The sequence below is a fragment of the Caretta caretta genome, chromosome 4 (assembly GCF_965140235.1).
Source record: "Caretta caretta isolate rCarCar2 chromosome 4, rCarCar1.hap1, whole genome shotgun sequence".
Classification (NCBI taxonomy): domain Eukaryota; kingdom Metazoa; phylum Chordata; order Testudines; family Cheloniidae; genus Caretta; species Caretta caretta.
In genome coordinates, this window is record NC_134209.1 from 104,463,179 (window position 1) to 104,479,933 (window position 16,755).

The 16,755-nt window shown below is 42.3% G+C and overlaps 1 protein-coding gene across 1 annotated transcript; it reads left to right on the forward strand.

Moving 5' to 3' along the window:
- The first annotated feature begins 3,414 nt into the window (after positions 1–3,414).
- On the forward strand, positions 3,415–16,543 carry LOC142071923 (uncharacterized). Its single transcript, XM_075127950.1, has 4 exons — positions 3,415–3,515; positions 9,241–9,655; positions 11,150–11,336; positions 14,920–16,543. The coding sequence occupies exons 2-4, from the start codon at positions 9,396–9,398 to the stop codon at positions 15,280–15,282; spliced, it is 810 nt and encodes a 269-aa protein (XP_074984051.1). The 5' UTR covers positions 3,415–3,515; positions 9,241–9,395; the 3' UTR covers positions 15,283–16,543.
- Positions 16,544–16,755: the final 212 nt, after the last annotated feature.

A 16,755-nucleotide genomic window follows, 5' to 3' on the forward strand; every position in this document is an offset into this window, starting at 1 on the left:
AGTTTTATTTGTCAATAAATAAATGCAAAGGCTCCAGAGTGGCAGTGGGGAGCTTAGGCCACTGCTGCAGGAAGTGGGAGATCACCCTGAAGCCCCTCCACCCCCAGAACACAGATTCAGTGGGGAGGCTGTACCCGACCCTGACACAGCACAAGGCCTGGGCCTCCCTTCTCTGTGTCAGGTGCACCAGGTGTGGTGCAGGCAGGTTCAACCAGGCAGGATCCAAGTATGGAGGGGCTCAGTGTGGAGAGATCAAGGTGTGGGGTGAGAGGATTCTGTGTGGGACAATCTGGGTGCAGGCAGCTCACTGGGAGGTCTAGATGAGGGGGGGTTCTGGATACACAGAGGCTCATTGTGGGTGGGGTTCCAGGTACAGGGGAAATGGAACTCTGCAGGGACTTCCAGGTGAAGATGGTTGGGGCACAGTGGAGGGTTCTGGGTGCTGGGAGAGTGGGGGTATGGGTGCAGCTAGATGGAGGTCAGTGGTATGTGGGTCTGGATGTGGGAGCTCAAGTTGGTGCAGGGGGTAGGGCATCATGGTGGGGGTTTGAGTGCAGGGGTGGGGGTCTGGAGGCAGGGGTTGAGGTTCAATGGTGTGGGGTTTGGGTATGGAGGACTAAAGGGGTTCTGGATGTACCAGGTGAGGCTTGGTAGGGGTGTCTGGGTATGGGAGGACCAGATGCAGGGGTTGGGTGGATGGGGGAGCAGGTCCCTGTACAGTGACTCCTCCGCCCATAACTGAGGAGCAATGGTGGGAGGAAGCAGGGGAGGATGCTGAGCTTCCTGCAGTGGGGGGAAGTTTCTGGTGGTGGGTCTGACACAGCTCCAGCTTCTCCTTTCAGGGGACGAGGAAGTCCCCTCCTCTTCTGCCTCCAGCCCAACCAGGACTAGCAGCTGACCCCAGCTCAAGGTAGGAGCCACTGGCTCGGGTGTCTCCAGTCCTGTGGTGATTTACCTCTCCAACAGCTGCTCTGGGTGCCTGAAATGATGTACCTGCACTACTAGGGAGTGGTGCATGACTGCTCTTGCAGCTTCCCTTTGCTTGCCTGTCAGAAAGTCATTTTTCTGCAGGGAAGCAAATAAATCTGTGGGGGACATGAATTCTGCACAGTGGTGCAGAATTCCCCCACGAGTAAAAGAATCTGGTACAAACAAAGCTAAAGGAATTAAACATTTTAAAAATGACACAGAAGTAGACTTCCACAGTCTCTGTACTCTGTGGGAGAGAATAGTAGTGCTTTCTTGGATATCTGCATTTGTGGCTTGTTTTACACTTTCACTTGGGGTGAAATCCTGACCTCATTCAATACAGCCCTGCCAGACCTAGGTGTGTTTTCCCCCCAGTGTGATTCTAAATGCACATTCCTGTAAAGGGGCAAAGTGGGAGCATCAAAGCTCCTGGTGCACTATTTTGCCATCAGTACTATCCCAGTGGATGGGTGGGGTGGGTTGGAAAATGTGTTCAAGTCTAATATCAAGAGTACAACACACATCAGCTAGGCCATTTTAATGGCCATCTTCCATGAATATGTGAGAACAGCTACAAACAACGCCAGTTGATAGACACCCTGACTTGAAATGAAACCATTAGGCTGTCATGGGGTAGATTGGTAATGCACCTGCTATTTCATAAAAGAAAGAAGCAGCAAGATGAGTTGCTATCCCTACTGTATAACCAGTTACAACATATCACATCTTCCCCATACTTTGTACTTGTTTTCTGCATGGCTTGTGTTGTGCAAAGACCATTTTTGTGGCTTTATGCTAGTACCCGCTGCAATACATTTGATTGGCTACCAGTGATTCCTGTGCTTGAGCAGTCAGCTACTCACACCTGTAGCAGGTCCCATTCTCTGTCACCTCAAAGCCTTCTGTCAGTGAGAGAGTCTGCTGTGTATTCAAAATGACATAAGGGGTGAAGAGAAGGATTGCCCAATTAAATTATACCTCTCACACAGGCGGAAGGCCAGCTATACTGGGAAGAAAACAATTTCATTTTTTTAACCTGTTAGTTTTGCCAACCAATAACTGAGAACTGTTAGTGATGGTCACATCAGCTCAGTACAGTACATGTGGGCATCTATACAGTTATCCTAAGAGCTGCCATAGCAGAAGCCAGTGCTTGTGTTAATTAATAAGACCACCTAAAGTTCACAAGTACGCAACTTAAACTTTAGCCTTTTCCAAGGAACTCTGGACAGCCAGTGAAGATTAGCACAGAACCCATGGTGATACCCTATAATCAGTTCCCTCAATCCAGTAGCTGGCATTGGGATTGTGGGTCCAGTGACTTGAATCTCTGAAAAGCTCTTGTGCATTTTATATACTGTGCAGAATGATACAAAAACTGGTACTATACCACTCTGTGCAATTAATGACAATCACAACTGATTTAGTGAAAGGTAATCTTCCCATCTGTTTCACTAAACCTCTGAAAGGTCAGATACTTCTCTGAACCATATGGAAACCTGGAACTTCCATTTTTCAGTCAGAAGCAGAAATGAAAATAATGTTTAAAAATATTAATCTTTTAATCTCAGAAAAGGTTTGATTCATGCTTGGCTTGTGTTCCAGGTGAAGGTTCTGTGAGTTAACTTCATCCAGATCCACTTGTTCACTGCTACTCTATGGGGTGGTATTTTTTCTTTAAATTTAAACAGCACACGAGTGGTGCCTTTACTACAGTAAGGACTACAGTGTAGGAATTTTTCCAAACAAAAAGCAAAACCAAAACCTTACCTACTGCTTTCTACAACTTCAGTTTGCAAGTATCCATCAAATGAATAACTGATCCATGGAGCAACACAGCCTTTGGCAGCCAGTTACTAAGGTTCTTATCTGCAGGAGTTAAAATTAAGCACAACATTACTAGAATTTGACAAGTCCCTTAGTATCTGCACTAGGTCTGAATATCAAGCAGAGCTTGCCAAGGTCCAACTGAAAGACAAGAATAAAAGATCTCTGCCTAAGCTGAAAGAGTATATACAGAGGAGATTCATTTATTGCATGTCATAACTTGTTCAGCTCTGCAAAATTGACTGGCCAGATCAGCTTATTGATGCCCTGAAAGACAGGGGCTGGGGAGCTAAAAGTGAATGAAAGAAACTAATAATCCTTTATGACCTACTGAGAACTATATAGAAAAGACAAAAAAAAATCCAACAAAATATGAGAGAGGGTGCAATATACCTGATAGACTGAAAAGCAACAGCAACAGAGGTGATGCTGGTAAGTGGCAAACAAATATGTAAAATCAGCTAAGGAAATGAACTGTTTCAAAAGGAATGATTCTCAAGGCAGGCCTACACTACAGCCAGGATTGACGTTCTGAGATCGAGCCACCAGAGAGCGATTTAGCAGGTCTAGTAAAGACCCACAAAATCAACAGCAGATCGCTCTCGTCGACCCCTGTACTCTACCCGTGAGGGAGAAGAGTAAGGTAAGCTGACGGGAGATTTTCTCCCATCGACCCCGCCTGTCCCCATAGTGGACACCCCATGGTAACTCGACCTAAGGTACGTCGACTCCAGATACGTTATTCACGTAGCTATAGTTGCGTAGCGTAGGTCAGCTTATGGTGATAGTGCAGACATAGCCTCAGTAACTTCAATATGCATCTTGATTTTTGTAAATTTAGTTTTGATCTTGAGCTGAGTTGTTTAGGGTCCAATCCTGCAATCAGATCCACATGTGCAGACCAGAGTATCCATGCAAAGCCCCAAGGGTCGATTTGTATGGATCTGATTACCACCGGATCATGGCGATTGTTATAGTAATAAGGTGCACAACAACATGCAAAACTCTCTGACTTGTGCAGGATTTCTGGGTGAAATCCTGGCCCTACTAAAGACAAAGGGAATTGTGCAATTGACTTGAGTGGAACCAGGATTTCACCCTATAAATCAGAACAGACAAAATATATTTCCAATCCTGGAAGATCTAACTAAATTAGCAGAGATGGTCATTTTTTTTTCATATTTGAAACTTGGATGAAAATTTAAAATGTGATTTTTAGGGTTTTTTTTAATTTGAAAGTTTGAAATTTTCTCTTGCTCTTCCTATCCCCCCCCCCCCCCCCAACAAAAAAATTCTACAGATTAAATGTGGCCTTTTCCATCAGATTTCTGAATTAACACAGACTTTTGTGAGGATGGTTCCCCCCGCCCCGCAATAGAAGTATTACATTTACTGGTGGGTGGTGGGAGGGAGGAAATACTAGGTAGTAGCCACTAGAATTCGGTGAAAAATTTTTCATCCAAGCTTTTTTTGATTTAAAAAAAAAGATTTAGTGATGTTGACATAGTTGAGAATTCATCATTGTGGAAAAATTGTTCAGTTGGAAAAATAATTCTGAAACTGAAATGTCAAATGTTCCAATTTTTTATTTCTAAGTTCCCTTAATTTTATTTTTAAAGCCCTAAATATTTTAAAATGGTAAAAACCAAACCACCAATTTGATCAACCTGATTTTTTTTAACTTTGTTTCAATTCACCCAAGTTTTTTTGTTTAGTTTTGTTTTCTTTTTTCATTTTTATCTGACCAGAAATAACTTAGAAATACTCTTCAGAATTGCCAATGAACCAAAAATTGGTTATTCACCTATTCTAGTAGCCCCTCCTCACTGCTTTCCATGCATCAAACCTCCTAAATCTAGAAGCTTCAACGACAGTTTCCCTTTTAAATGATTTGTTTTGGAGAAGTTTTTGCAAAGTGAAAAATAACTTGCTGGAAGAACATGGCAAATCTTGTAGATTCAGCCCTCGCATGTGACCTGTTTGATTGTAATGCCTCCACAAGGATTTTTAAAAATTATTTTATTGAAGTTATCGTTCCTTGCTAGGGATGACTAAAAATTTTCCATGTAAACAGTTTTCTTCAAAGGAAAATTGGGTTTTTTGACAGAATGTAATTTCTCAGAAAGTGTCTGCATGCCACACACAACTTCAATTTTTCATGGAGAAACTGAAACTGAAAATGTGACTGAAAAACTAAAATATTTGGATTTGGATGCTGTTACAATGCCTTGTGGATTGTAGTTCAGTTGTTCATTTCCCCATTCTTATGATGCACTACAGCCAGAGACTCCTTTGGTGCATGGTCTCCTCTTTCCAGAAAGACATGGTGTTTTATGAGAGGCACACTCCAACTAGAAGGCCTGGCCTATAGCAGAGAAAAGGAGCATGAGGCATGCAAAGCACAACTCCTATGAGGCACTAGTGGTAGTTCCACATAGTATATTTTCGTTTGGGGGCATTCGGCTTTTCAATGAAAAAATCAAAAGTTTTGATGGGGATGGGAAATGTCATTTTCTCACCAGCTCTACTTATTACAAATACATCTGTGCATTCATATAAATAAGCCAGCAATATTGTGGTTCAGGTCACAGTCTTTGCTCAGCAAACATGTTTAATACGCCTACTAGATAGTGGGAACAGCTAAGTACAGACCAACAGTAAGTGGAGAGGCCTTCCCCTCCAAAAATCCATAGCTCAGGACATGGGGCCTGATCCAAAACCCTCTGACGTCAATGAAACATTTTTAAACAGGAGAACACCATAAAATACAGGGCACTTCCAGTGTGAATTCTGAGACAAATGCACATTGTTCTAAAATACATGGCATTTTCTGGCTTGGTGAACACTTTTTCATAAAATGCCTAGTGACTGCATAAATAACCATGAATAATAAGTATTATGAGCTCATGTACCATAGTGAACCAAACTGGTGTTTTAATTCACACACATCCATAAATCAGGATATTTTTACTATTCCACTCGCTCTAGTTATATACCTGGATCTTGGTAGGTGATAAGGCAAGCTTCACTTTTGTATTTAAATGCCTCCAGTCCAGACAGCTGAGAACTATTTCTTTCCAATTGTTTGTTTTAGGAGGAAGAGAGAACTAGGACTTATGGGTGTATGTGTTTAGCTCCAAATTGTCTCTTGTTGTGGGGAAATTCCAATGGGAGTGGGCTCTGGGTGGGAATCTCCAGAGTTCCCTCTCCACCTCCATGCACACCATTCTTTTGGAGGGGTGGGCTATTTTCTCCTCGTCTAAGTGACCATATGGCCCATTCCCAAACCTAGCAGGTCCCAAGAATCAGTGGGAGACCAGAGTCATCCACTCTAAGTCTTTATGCCTCTGTAGCAACCCTGGCTCCCTGGTGAAATGTTAGGTTTCTGCATCGAATTTCTGTGGAACCAGAGGGCAGGGGAAATACATTCTTCCTCCCATGACCTGCCTAGTTTCCCTCCCATATTGGGGTTCTCACACCAAATTTTTTGGTGGCCTCAGACTACGGCACCAACTCTTGCTGGTGGCCGCTCTGACAATTTTTCCTAAAATACTTTAAGAAAAACAAATAAGTATGCACACATACATGTCCAAATATTGTAATTTATTTATGTAGGGTTTTTTGCAGACTCAATAATAAATGTACAGTTGTCTCTAATCTTTACTGGGCTTAAACAGAATAGAAATACAAATAAGGTGTTTTGCATGTTTTGTTCTTTTCGGTTGATTTTTTTTTTTAAATTTGCTAGCTTGTAAGTCTGCTACTGTGAAAAGTGATATTTGTATATTTGTTAATATCACTTTTCACAGCAGACTTACTCAACCCCGGCAAGCTGGGAGGACAAACTAAACCCTGGATGGGGAGGTGGGTAAGGAGGGCCTTGGGTGATGGGGGACTGGATGGGGGGCTGGAAGAGGTAGTGGGAGGTCAGGGCGATGGGGAGGTAGGGGAGTCCCGGGTTACATCCTGGGGTGCTGCTGCATGGCTGGGGACTGAAGGAGGCAGCAGGGGCAGAGGTGACATGCGGGGAATGAGCCTGGGGCTAGAGCCTGAAGCCCTGTGGCTAGGGGATGAAGCCCACCACCTCATGGCCAGAGCCTGACGCCCACCGCCCCAGGGCTGAAGCCTAAAGCCCAAGCCCCACCACCCCTGGGAAGGTGGGGGACTCACACTGGTCACCTGCTCCTACAGTGTTTGTGGCTCCAGAAGGGGGCAATGACCAACCTTTGCTGGTGGCCCCGAGGGAGGAGCCTCTGCTTCCTGCTCCCCCCCCGCCCCGAATCACCACCCAGGAGGTTGTGGCTGCAGCTGCAAGAAATGCCCCTGGTGGTGGCCACGGTGCCCTCATTAGCAGAATACTTCACTAGACTCCAGAGGTCTGTGCATGGCCTGGAGTTGGGGGCAAGGGCAGATCGGGCTGTGGAAGTGGCCATGTTCCTGTCTATACAAAAGTGGGAGATCCATGCTCAGAGTCCCCTCTATTTGCAAATATAGGTGATGTGATCTAGCCTGTCACTGAAATCTTCCTCCGTGAATATGACCTTTTCCTTCCCTAGGAATTTAGGAAAAGTGTTTTCAAATATATGCCTATGCTTCAGACTCTCAAAGTACTATAGAGTCATGGTAGATATTGTTGTAGAGTTAAAGTTGTGACTCGCTTCCTTTTAAAACCAGATTTTGATTCAACCCTCAAACTTCCTTTCTGCTTGAATTTTTTTGTCTAGTCTCCAGACAAATGAAAAGTTTTTTGTTTGTTTTTTTGGAAAGTCTAAGGCGAATAAGACAAGTTGGTTTTAAGATATGGGACTTGGAACAAGGGAGCCATTTTTCACTTTGGGAGATCTCTCTTTTGGAAGGGCATCTCTCAAAAAACTTGCCTTGGTACATAAACTTCAAATAGTCCTGGGACTCAATTTTGTTTGAGCTAACACCCGTCTCATTTACTTTGGTGCCTTTGAAGGCATAGCTCTTTTATACCTGCAAAAGTCAATCCACAATTCTAAATGAAATAAAAAAATACAATATATGGCACATTGTGGTACCTGGATATGAAAAGTGCCATATAAACTCAAACTCTCGCTTCATGAGAACAATGGGAAGTTAACTTTAATCTAACTCTCTACCAGCTACTAATACACCCTGAAATTCACATTGATTATCTGTATTAATCAGCTTTGAAGGCAAGTCCACAGATGTACATAATTTTATCGTAAAGCAGTGATGTTAGAAAAAACTTCTGTCAGACTATAAATACAACATTATTCTCAAGAAACAGCAAATAAGTACTAACACATTCTATCAGCAACTTGCTTTGATCTTGATTGGGATCTCTAGACACTACTGTAATACAAATGATAAGAATATTTAAAAATATATCCCATTTAAGGGTGCCCCTTAAAAGAAAATGCGTTACTGAAATCAAGACAACAATAATAGTAAAAGCTGAAGACTTAGAAGTTGTTGTTAATGAAATAGGGATTTCCTTATAAGAATAACAGGCCAGATCCTTAGCGGGTGCAAATCGGCAGTGGTGCTACTCTGATTTACATTTGGCTCACTGTGTTTGTCATTTGGGAAGTGTAAGATATATGGTGTCCTTATCTTTTCGTTTCCCTGCATTTTTAAATGCCTGGCTTTGTGTATGATGGGATAGGTACGTACCTGAGTAACTTTAACCAGTTTTTAAAACTATTTGGTTTTTTTTAAAAAGCATTGTCAAGAAGCAAAAGAAGGGTGCATGCCTATTTTTGCCTCTAATGTTTTGGCCAACTGAACTAGCTGTTGAATAGGTGTCTACAGTGAAGAACTCTGTTATCAGGAAGCCAGCTAGCATGAGGGGGAAAGGAGTCCAGGAGAGCTGGCTGTATTTTAAAGAATCCTTATTGAGGTTACAGGGACAAACCATCCCGATGTATAGAAAGAATAGTAAATATGGCAGGCGACCAGCTTGGCTTAACAATGAAATCCTTGCTGATCTTAAACACAAAAAAGAGGCTTACAAGAAATGGAAGATTGGACAAATGACCAGGGATAAGTATATAAATATTGCTCGGGCATGTAGGAATGGAATCAGAAGGCTAAATAACACCTGGAGTTGCAGCTAGCGAGGGATGTTAAGAGTAACAAGAAGGGTTTCTTCAGGTATGTTGGCAACAAGAAGAAAGCCAAGGAAAGTGTGGGCCCCTTACTGAATGAGGGAGGCAACCTAGTGACAGAGGATGTGGAAAAAGCTAATGTACTCAATGCTTTTTTTGCCTCTGTCTTCGAACAAGGTCAGCTCCCAGACTGCTGCACTGGGCAGCACAGCATGGGGAGGAGGTGGCCAGCCCTCTGTGAAGGAAGAAGTGGTTCAGGACTATTTAGAAAAAGTGGACGTACACAAGTCCATGGGGCCGGATGCGTTGCATCCGAGAGTGCTAACGGAATTGGCGGTTGTGATTGCAGAGCCATTGGCCATTATCTTTGAAAACTCATGGCGATCGGGGGAAGTCCCAGAAGATTGGAAAAAGGCTAATGTAGTGCCCATCTTTAAAAAAGGGAAGAAGGATGATCTTGGGAACTACAGGCCGGTCAGCCTCACCTCAGTCCCCGGAAAAATCATGGAGCATGTCCTCAAGGAATCAATTCTGAAGCACTTGGAGGAGAGGAAAGTGATCAGGAACAGTCAGCATGGATTCACCAAGGGAAAGTCATGCCTGACTAATCTAATTGCCTTCTATGATGAGGTAACTGGTTCTGTGGATGAAGGGAAAGCAGTGGACGTGTTATTCCTCGACTTTAGCAAAGCTTTTGACACGGTCTCCCACAGTATTCTTGTCAGCAAGTTAAAGAAGTATGGGCTGGATGGATGCACTACAAGGTGGGTAGAAAGTTGGCTAGATTGTCGGGCTCAACTGGTAGTGATCAATGGCTCCATGTCTAGTTGGCAGCCGGTATCTAGCGGAGTGCCCCAAGGGTCGGTCCTGGGGCCGGTTTTGTTCAATATCTTCATTAATGATCTGGAGGATGGTGTGGATTGCACCTTCAGCAAGTTTGCGGATGACACTAAACTGGGAGGAGTGGTAGATACGCTAGAGGGTAGGGCTAGGATACAGAGGGACCTAGACAAATTGGGCCAAAAGAAATCTGATGAGGTTCAACAAGAACAAGTGCAGAGTCCTGCACTTAGGACGGAAGAATCTAATGCACAGTTACAGACTAGGGACCGAATGGCTAGGCAGCAGTTCTGCAGAGAAGGACCTAGGGGTGACAGGGGACGAGAAGCTGGATATGAGTCAACAGTGTGCCCTTGTTGCCAAGAAGGCCAATGGCATTTTGGGGTGTATAAGTAGGGGCATTGCCAGCAGATCGAGGGATGTGATCGTTCCCCTCTATTCGACATTGGTGAGGCCTCATCTGGAGTAGTGTGTCCAGTTTTGGGCCCCACACTACAAGAAGGATGTGGAAAAATTGGAGAGAGTCCAGCGAAGGGCAACAAAAATGATTAGGGGACTGGAACACATGAGTTATGAGGAGAGGCTGAGGGAACTGGGATTGTTTAGTCTGTGGAAGAGAAGAATAAGGGGGATTTGATAGCTGCTTTCAACTACCTGAAAAGTGGATCCAAATAGGATGGATCTTGACTATTCTCAGTGATAGCAGATGACAGGACAAGGAGTAATGGTCTCAAGTTGCAGTGGAGGAGGTATAGGTTGGATATTAGGAAAAATGTTTTCACTAGGAGGGTGGTGAAACACTGGAATGCATTACCTAGGGAGGTGGTGGAATCCCCTTCCTTAGAAGTTTTTAAGGTCAGGCTTGACAAAGCCCTGACTGGGATGATTTAGTTGGGATTCGTCCTGCTCTGGGCAGGGGGTTGGACTAGATGGCCTCCAGAGGTCCCTTCCAACTCTGTTATTCTATGATTCTATGATGGAGGAGTTATTCAATATTTTGCAGCCTTAAGAGGGATTTGTGAGAAGGCTTTAATGGCTCCTTTATGTTAAAAAGAGGAAGGACCTAAAAATGCAGTTTCAAATGCAAAGACTCTTCAGGGAGGTGGCAATACTGCTGAAGGACCCTTTGTGTATTGCAGCTGCTCACATGTTATCCATTGTGATGTAGCAGAATTTCGCTGATACTAGACCAGGCCTAGTCTGAGCACAGATGGATCTGGCTACAACTTAGAGAGGTCACTGCAATGATGGCACTCGATTCCAGTGTTCTTTGAAGGGCATACAGCTATTTTCACTACATCAGAACACTCGACAATCATGAACATCATAAATACTCTCCTGTCTCTGCTGTTTGGCATTTTGGCTGGGCTGATCCTAGTTTTTGGCTTGATTGTAATGTTTTGCATCCTGCTTTTCAGCACAAGGCTAACTGTTACATTTGGTGAAACTAAGATGGTCACCATATTTGAAAAAGCAGCAGTGGTGACTGAATTTGTCAAACCCAGTCCAGTCACCAAACCAGAAGCAACCCACCTAGTAATCGAATTTGACAAAGCTGAGCTACTTGCCAAACTGGCCAAGGAGATCGCTCCCAACTACAGTGTGGTGAGTATTGGCATTTTCTTATTCCAGGCACAACTTAGAGTGTGAGACTTCTCAGTTTGTCTGTTCTGCCTGGCAGAATGAGTTAATGTGTGAATGGGTGACCGTGTTAGTTTAGAAATACTACTACTTTATGACTCCAGGCTCCATTTACTCTTCTGCTACTGCCTGTTTAAAATATACCATTGATGGACTGGACTGCAGTAAGAATCACCTTAAACCTTACCAGCTATGAGGGTGGGAAAAGGGGTTATTCCTACTTTATGAATGCAGACATCAAGGCAATTTGAGGCTAAAGTCATTTTAGGAGAACTTAGTTAATATTACAGCCATCTCTGTTTGTTCCTACCCACCACCTCCTTAACACACTCCAATTTAACTGATGCTTTAGAGTTCCCTTTAGTTTTATTAGAGAAAAGAATAATGCTGAAAGAATCTATTACTTGTATTAACCTAGAGGATGCTATTACTAGAGGGCAAGATTCTGCCACTCTTACTCATGTTCCACAACACCATATTTCGTGAGAAGCTCTATTGAAATCAATGGGACTTTTTGAGAAGTAAGAAGTTACTTAATGTCAGAGAGGGTGGCAGAGTCCAGCTTTTAGTGATTATGAACTGAGCTCTGGAAGAAGATGGAGTAGTTTAGAATTTTATGTATTGATCAAGTAACAAACAGTGAACAAATCTATAAAGAAGGCAGAGAATTCAAACAGTTAATGTACAGTAGTAGTAGGCCTGCTACACAACTACACTAAGGCCACTTCATGCCACTCAGACAGTGCAAAGGGGGGATAAAGTAGGAATAAATGGAATGACAATATAAATTACTCCACCTTACGGCCTTTTTGCACTGCCAGAGTGGTGTAAAGCATCTTTAGTGTAAATGAGACTCTAACCCACTACCTCTAATCACAAAGAAATAGGAGATCCTCTGTATTATGCGGAGCTATTTCATAAGAGTAGAACTGCAAATTGGCTAAACACACTGAAAGCCGAATTCCTTTGTTAATACATCTTTTCAAGGTGACATTTCTGAAAGAAGAAATGAAAACAGGCTGATGCTGCTTCGTCTGTGGTCTGACACTGAGGTGCTACTGAGCCTCACCCACTCCTTTTGTAGTCAGTGGAAGATGAGGGTGCCCAGACCTTGTAAGAGGCAACCTCATAGAATTGGGTGCCTCAGCTGGAAGGTGATTCAGTTCACTTTGGTATTACAATGTCTCTGAATAAGGAGGAGGCTCTGACCCTGTGGAGCTAGTACACGTACTTAAAATGATACTGTTGTGGGCCTCTTTGAGTTTTTTGTTTGCTAGTCAACTTGCTATATACTAATCCCATGTCATGTGTTCTTTGTAATGGCTTTATTTCAGCCTCATTCATTCGTAGAATTCAAGGCCAGAAGGGACCATTGTGATCATCTAGTCTGACCTCCTGTATTTACCTACCTTTAAATAGTTAATTTTATTTACACATCTTGACCATATTCTCTTTCCTTTTGTACTAGTGATCCTCTATCTTAATATTTACATTAAATAATAAGCTGAGACTCTGGTCCTCTATATTTTTCAAAGTTTTTAATAAACAAATAGACCCAGTGATTGCACAAGTTGTGTAAAGTGGCTGGCATAGCTCCACTGATGTCAATTTTGCTCTACAAAATGGTGTCTTCCATGCTGTCTCAGGTCCTGTGAGGAAATAGTTCATTAATAGTTCTACCTGGATGTGTGGGTCAATCTCAGGATGACTGAGCCAGCGATGTGATGTGACTGTGAACAAGGCAAATGGGCATTTCAGTAGAGGGAGAGAAGTATTAGTGCCGTTGTACAAGGCATTGGTAAGACCTCACTTGGAATACAATTTTTGTCATCCATGTTCAAGAAAGACAAATTCAAATTGGAGCAGGATGATCAGGGGAATGGAGGGCCAATCGTGCAAGAGGAGATGGGAAGAGCTTGGCTTATATAGTTGCTCTCTATAAATACACCAAGGGCTAAATATCAGGGAGGATGAAAAGCTGTTTAAGTGAAAGGACAATGCTGGCACAAGAACAAATGGATATAAACTGGCCATGTACAAATTCAGGCTGGAAAGTAGAAGACTGTTTCTAACTATCAAAGGGATAAGGTTTTGTAACAACCCCCCCAAAAGAAGTTGTGGAGGGCAAACAACTTAATTAGTTTTAAGAGAGACCTGGACAAACTCTGCGTGATTGTATGATTGGGTTGCTTGTGATTGCGGGAGAGAGGTCAGTAGCCCTGGGCTCACTTCAAGTTTGTTTTATGTTCCTCAGAGCTCATGCATCGCTGTTTCAGCTGGCCACCCGCAGGTGTGAGGAAGGGATTTGTGCCCCCTCAGTGTATTGTGTGGTGTCTTTTCGTTGTTGTTTGTTATGTTTTTATCTCCTTCCTCTAAAGCAACAGAGATGGCCAGGGCAGGAGATGTGCAGGGTGCGCCAGGGTTCAGAGGTGTCACTGAGCATTTTGTCTCAGTGATTGGTTGGGTGGTTCTTGCTCACATGCTCAGGGTCTAACTACCATATGTTGGGTTAAGAAGGAATTTTCCTTGAAGTCTAATTGATACTGATTTTAGGGAGGGTTTCACCTTCCTCTGTGTCATGTAATTTAATTGTAGTTAGGTTTTATAATTTAGCTGTATTTATTATTGTTTCTTATTTGTATTGTGGTCCCATCTAGACCCCACATTTGGGAATCAGGACCCCTTTGTGCTAAGATCTATATCTATATATAATGAACACACACACAACAAAAACATGTACTGTGTCCCAAAGCCTCATAATATGTTGGGCTCAATTGGTATTTCTTACATGTATCAACAATTAATATAATTTATTTTAGAAGGGAGGAATTGGGATAAATATCAGAGGGAAAAAATCTTCATAATGAGACCTATTAATCTGTGAAATATGTCTCCTAAGGAAGTAGTGGAAGCACTTGTTCCTGAGACATTTAAAACTACACAATACACTAGGAAAAACAAGGAATAGTTCTGAATTGGTAGGTGATTTATATTTTATAGGCTAACAGGACTAAAACCATCTAAAACCAGTCACTAAATGTAGACACCCTAGGGTAGAATGGAAAGAAGATGACATCATGTACCACAGAGAAGTAGGCACAAGTCTACAAAGTTTGTTTAGCATGTTTTGTCTTAGGTTAGACTGTCTATGCAACTCTTTCTGGCATTTATTTGTTTGCACCATACCTAGTACAAGGGAGTCCTGATCCTGAATGGGGTGCCTGGTAATAATAAACAGAAGAAAAATAAGATGTTGACTATTCTGATACTTTTTTATGGGATTAAATTGCATTGAAGAATAGTTGCTATAACTATCATTACCCATAGTTACTACACAATAAAATCTGGGATTCATAGAATTGATACTTTTTCCTTTTTGCTTAGAATAGAAAAGAGCTGTAGTATCTGATACTCCTGCAAAGTGTAAGTAAATACTGACTTTTCAACAACTAGTGTACATGGTCTTCTCCCAGACCACTGCAATCAATATTCTGGCATTTGGAGCCATGGTTCTTAACTCAAGTGCTTTTTTTTTTTTTAAACAAAGAACATGCAGATCTCTGTGAAAAACAAGACTTGGACTGGCATCTTGGTGAAAGTGGATCCCAATGACAACACTTGGAATGCCAAGGCCAATATCCAAGTCAAGTCTGATGCCCAAGAAAACATCAATTTAGAAGAGGAAAGCTTAATTTTCAACTGTAAACAGCTGAAGGACAGCTGCACGGTAACAACTTACAACATCCAAAATGAACCCACAATCCAGAGCCTAGAGCTGAGTGATGTTGTGAGGGCCATCTTGCAGGTGTTTTATGGCACTCTTCAAATGCCATCAGCTGTGGAATCCACTGACACCAGTGAGATTAGCAAGAGTAAGGAGGCAGAAATCCATCAGAGCAGTGAAGAGTGAGCCTATCCTCTTCACATCTGGAAGACTGACACCATTTACAAGATTACAACGTTCAAGAACCCACTCTCCACGGATTGTTGCTTTTGAGGAACAAAACAGACATAACTTGCTCATCTGTTACTCACTGATCTGTGGAAAAAATCAGAGCATGCTGTACTCCTAACACGTCCTTGTTTTTTTTGTTCTGGTTCTTTAAGTTATGCATATAGTTTCTTTATAGTTCTTTAAGTTATACGTGTAACAGCCACACTAATAGCATCTGCCATTTCCTCATTCACTGCTTAGTGCAATAAATTATATTTTACTGTCCAGTGATTTAAGTACTGCTGGCAGAAAAATGGGGGAAGGGAATTGAATAATTTTTATAGGGTTTTTTGTTTCCCCTTTCTTTCATTGAAATTCAATATTTGAAGAAATTTGTGAAAACATTTAGAAGTTTCATAGTGACCAGCCTTCCCCTTAGTCACCAGTAATGGAGGGGAAAAAACCCTATCAGAGTATAATTATCTCAGGCATGAAATCAACAACTGTTTTTAATCCTCCCTGTTATGGACAACAATTAAGACAGTACGCATAAACCTGTTAATATTTGACGTACTAGCTTCTATGTCTGTCTGAGTGCAAACTTTATTTTTGCATAATCAGCATTAGCCTCCTCTATGGAAAAGATGCAGAGGGATAGCAGAGGCTATGTTAGCCCATATTCTGAAGCAGTGGATGTGGAGGGAGGGGCTGAGTTGTGTCATCCCTTGAGCCCCACCCCCAGCCAGCAGATGATCTGGCAGCGAATTCCATCTTTGCCACCTATACAAACTGAGGTTTTAGCACAGAAGTGAATGTCACTCAATCAGTTCCTTGTATGGTTCACTTCAAGAATACTGTAACAGGCCAGACCTGTAGCTGGTCTGAATGGCCTGGCTCCATTAACCTCAGGGGAGCTGGGCCTGTTTGCACTAGCTGAAGATCTGGCACAGTGTGTTTCTACACCTGAAGTGAAAAGTCAATTAATTTAAGAAACCCTGTAAATCTAATCTCCAAACTTGAATGTCTAAAGTCAGTCCTCTAAATCCATATTAACACATCCATATGACAATTTTAAATTTAAAAACCTGCATTTAATTACCTAAAATATATACTTAGGTGCTAGCTTTAGACAACCATGTTTAAAACTTGGAACTTTTATTTAAAATTTATAAAAATCTGCATAACTCAAATGAAATAGTAATACAGTCCTATAATAATTTTGCAGTGAGGGACATACAACCAAACACTTACCTCACGAATGTTAGTATGCTTAACTTCTGCCTTCAGGTGTATGTGAAGTCAATGGAAGCTGCCTTCAGATATGTGCACACTGAATTTAGTTCAGAAATGTTTGCTTTCTATACACTTCTTTGCCTGAGGCAAAGTAAGACCTCCATGCACAAAAATTACAATTCTTTCTCTGAATCCTAAAAATAGGCGAGAGCTCCC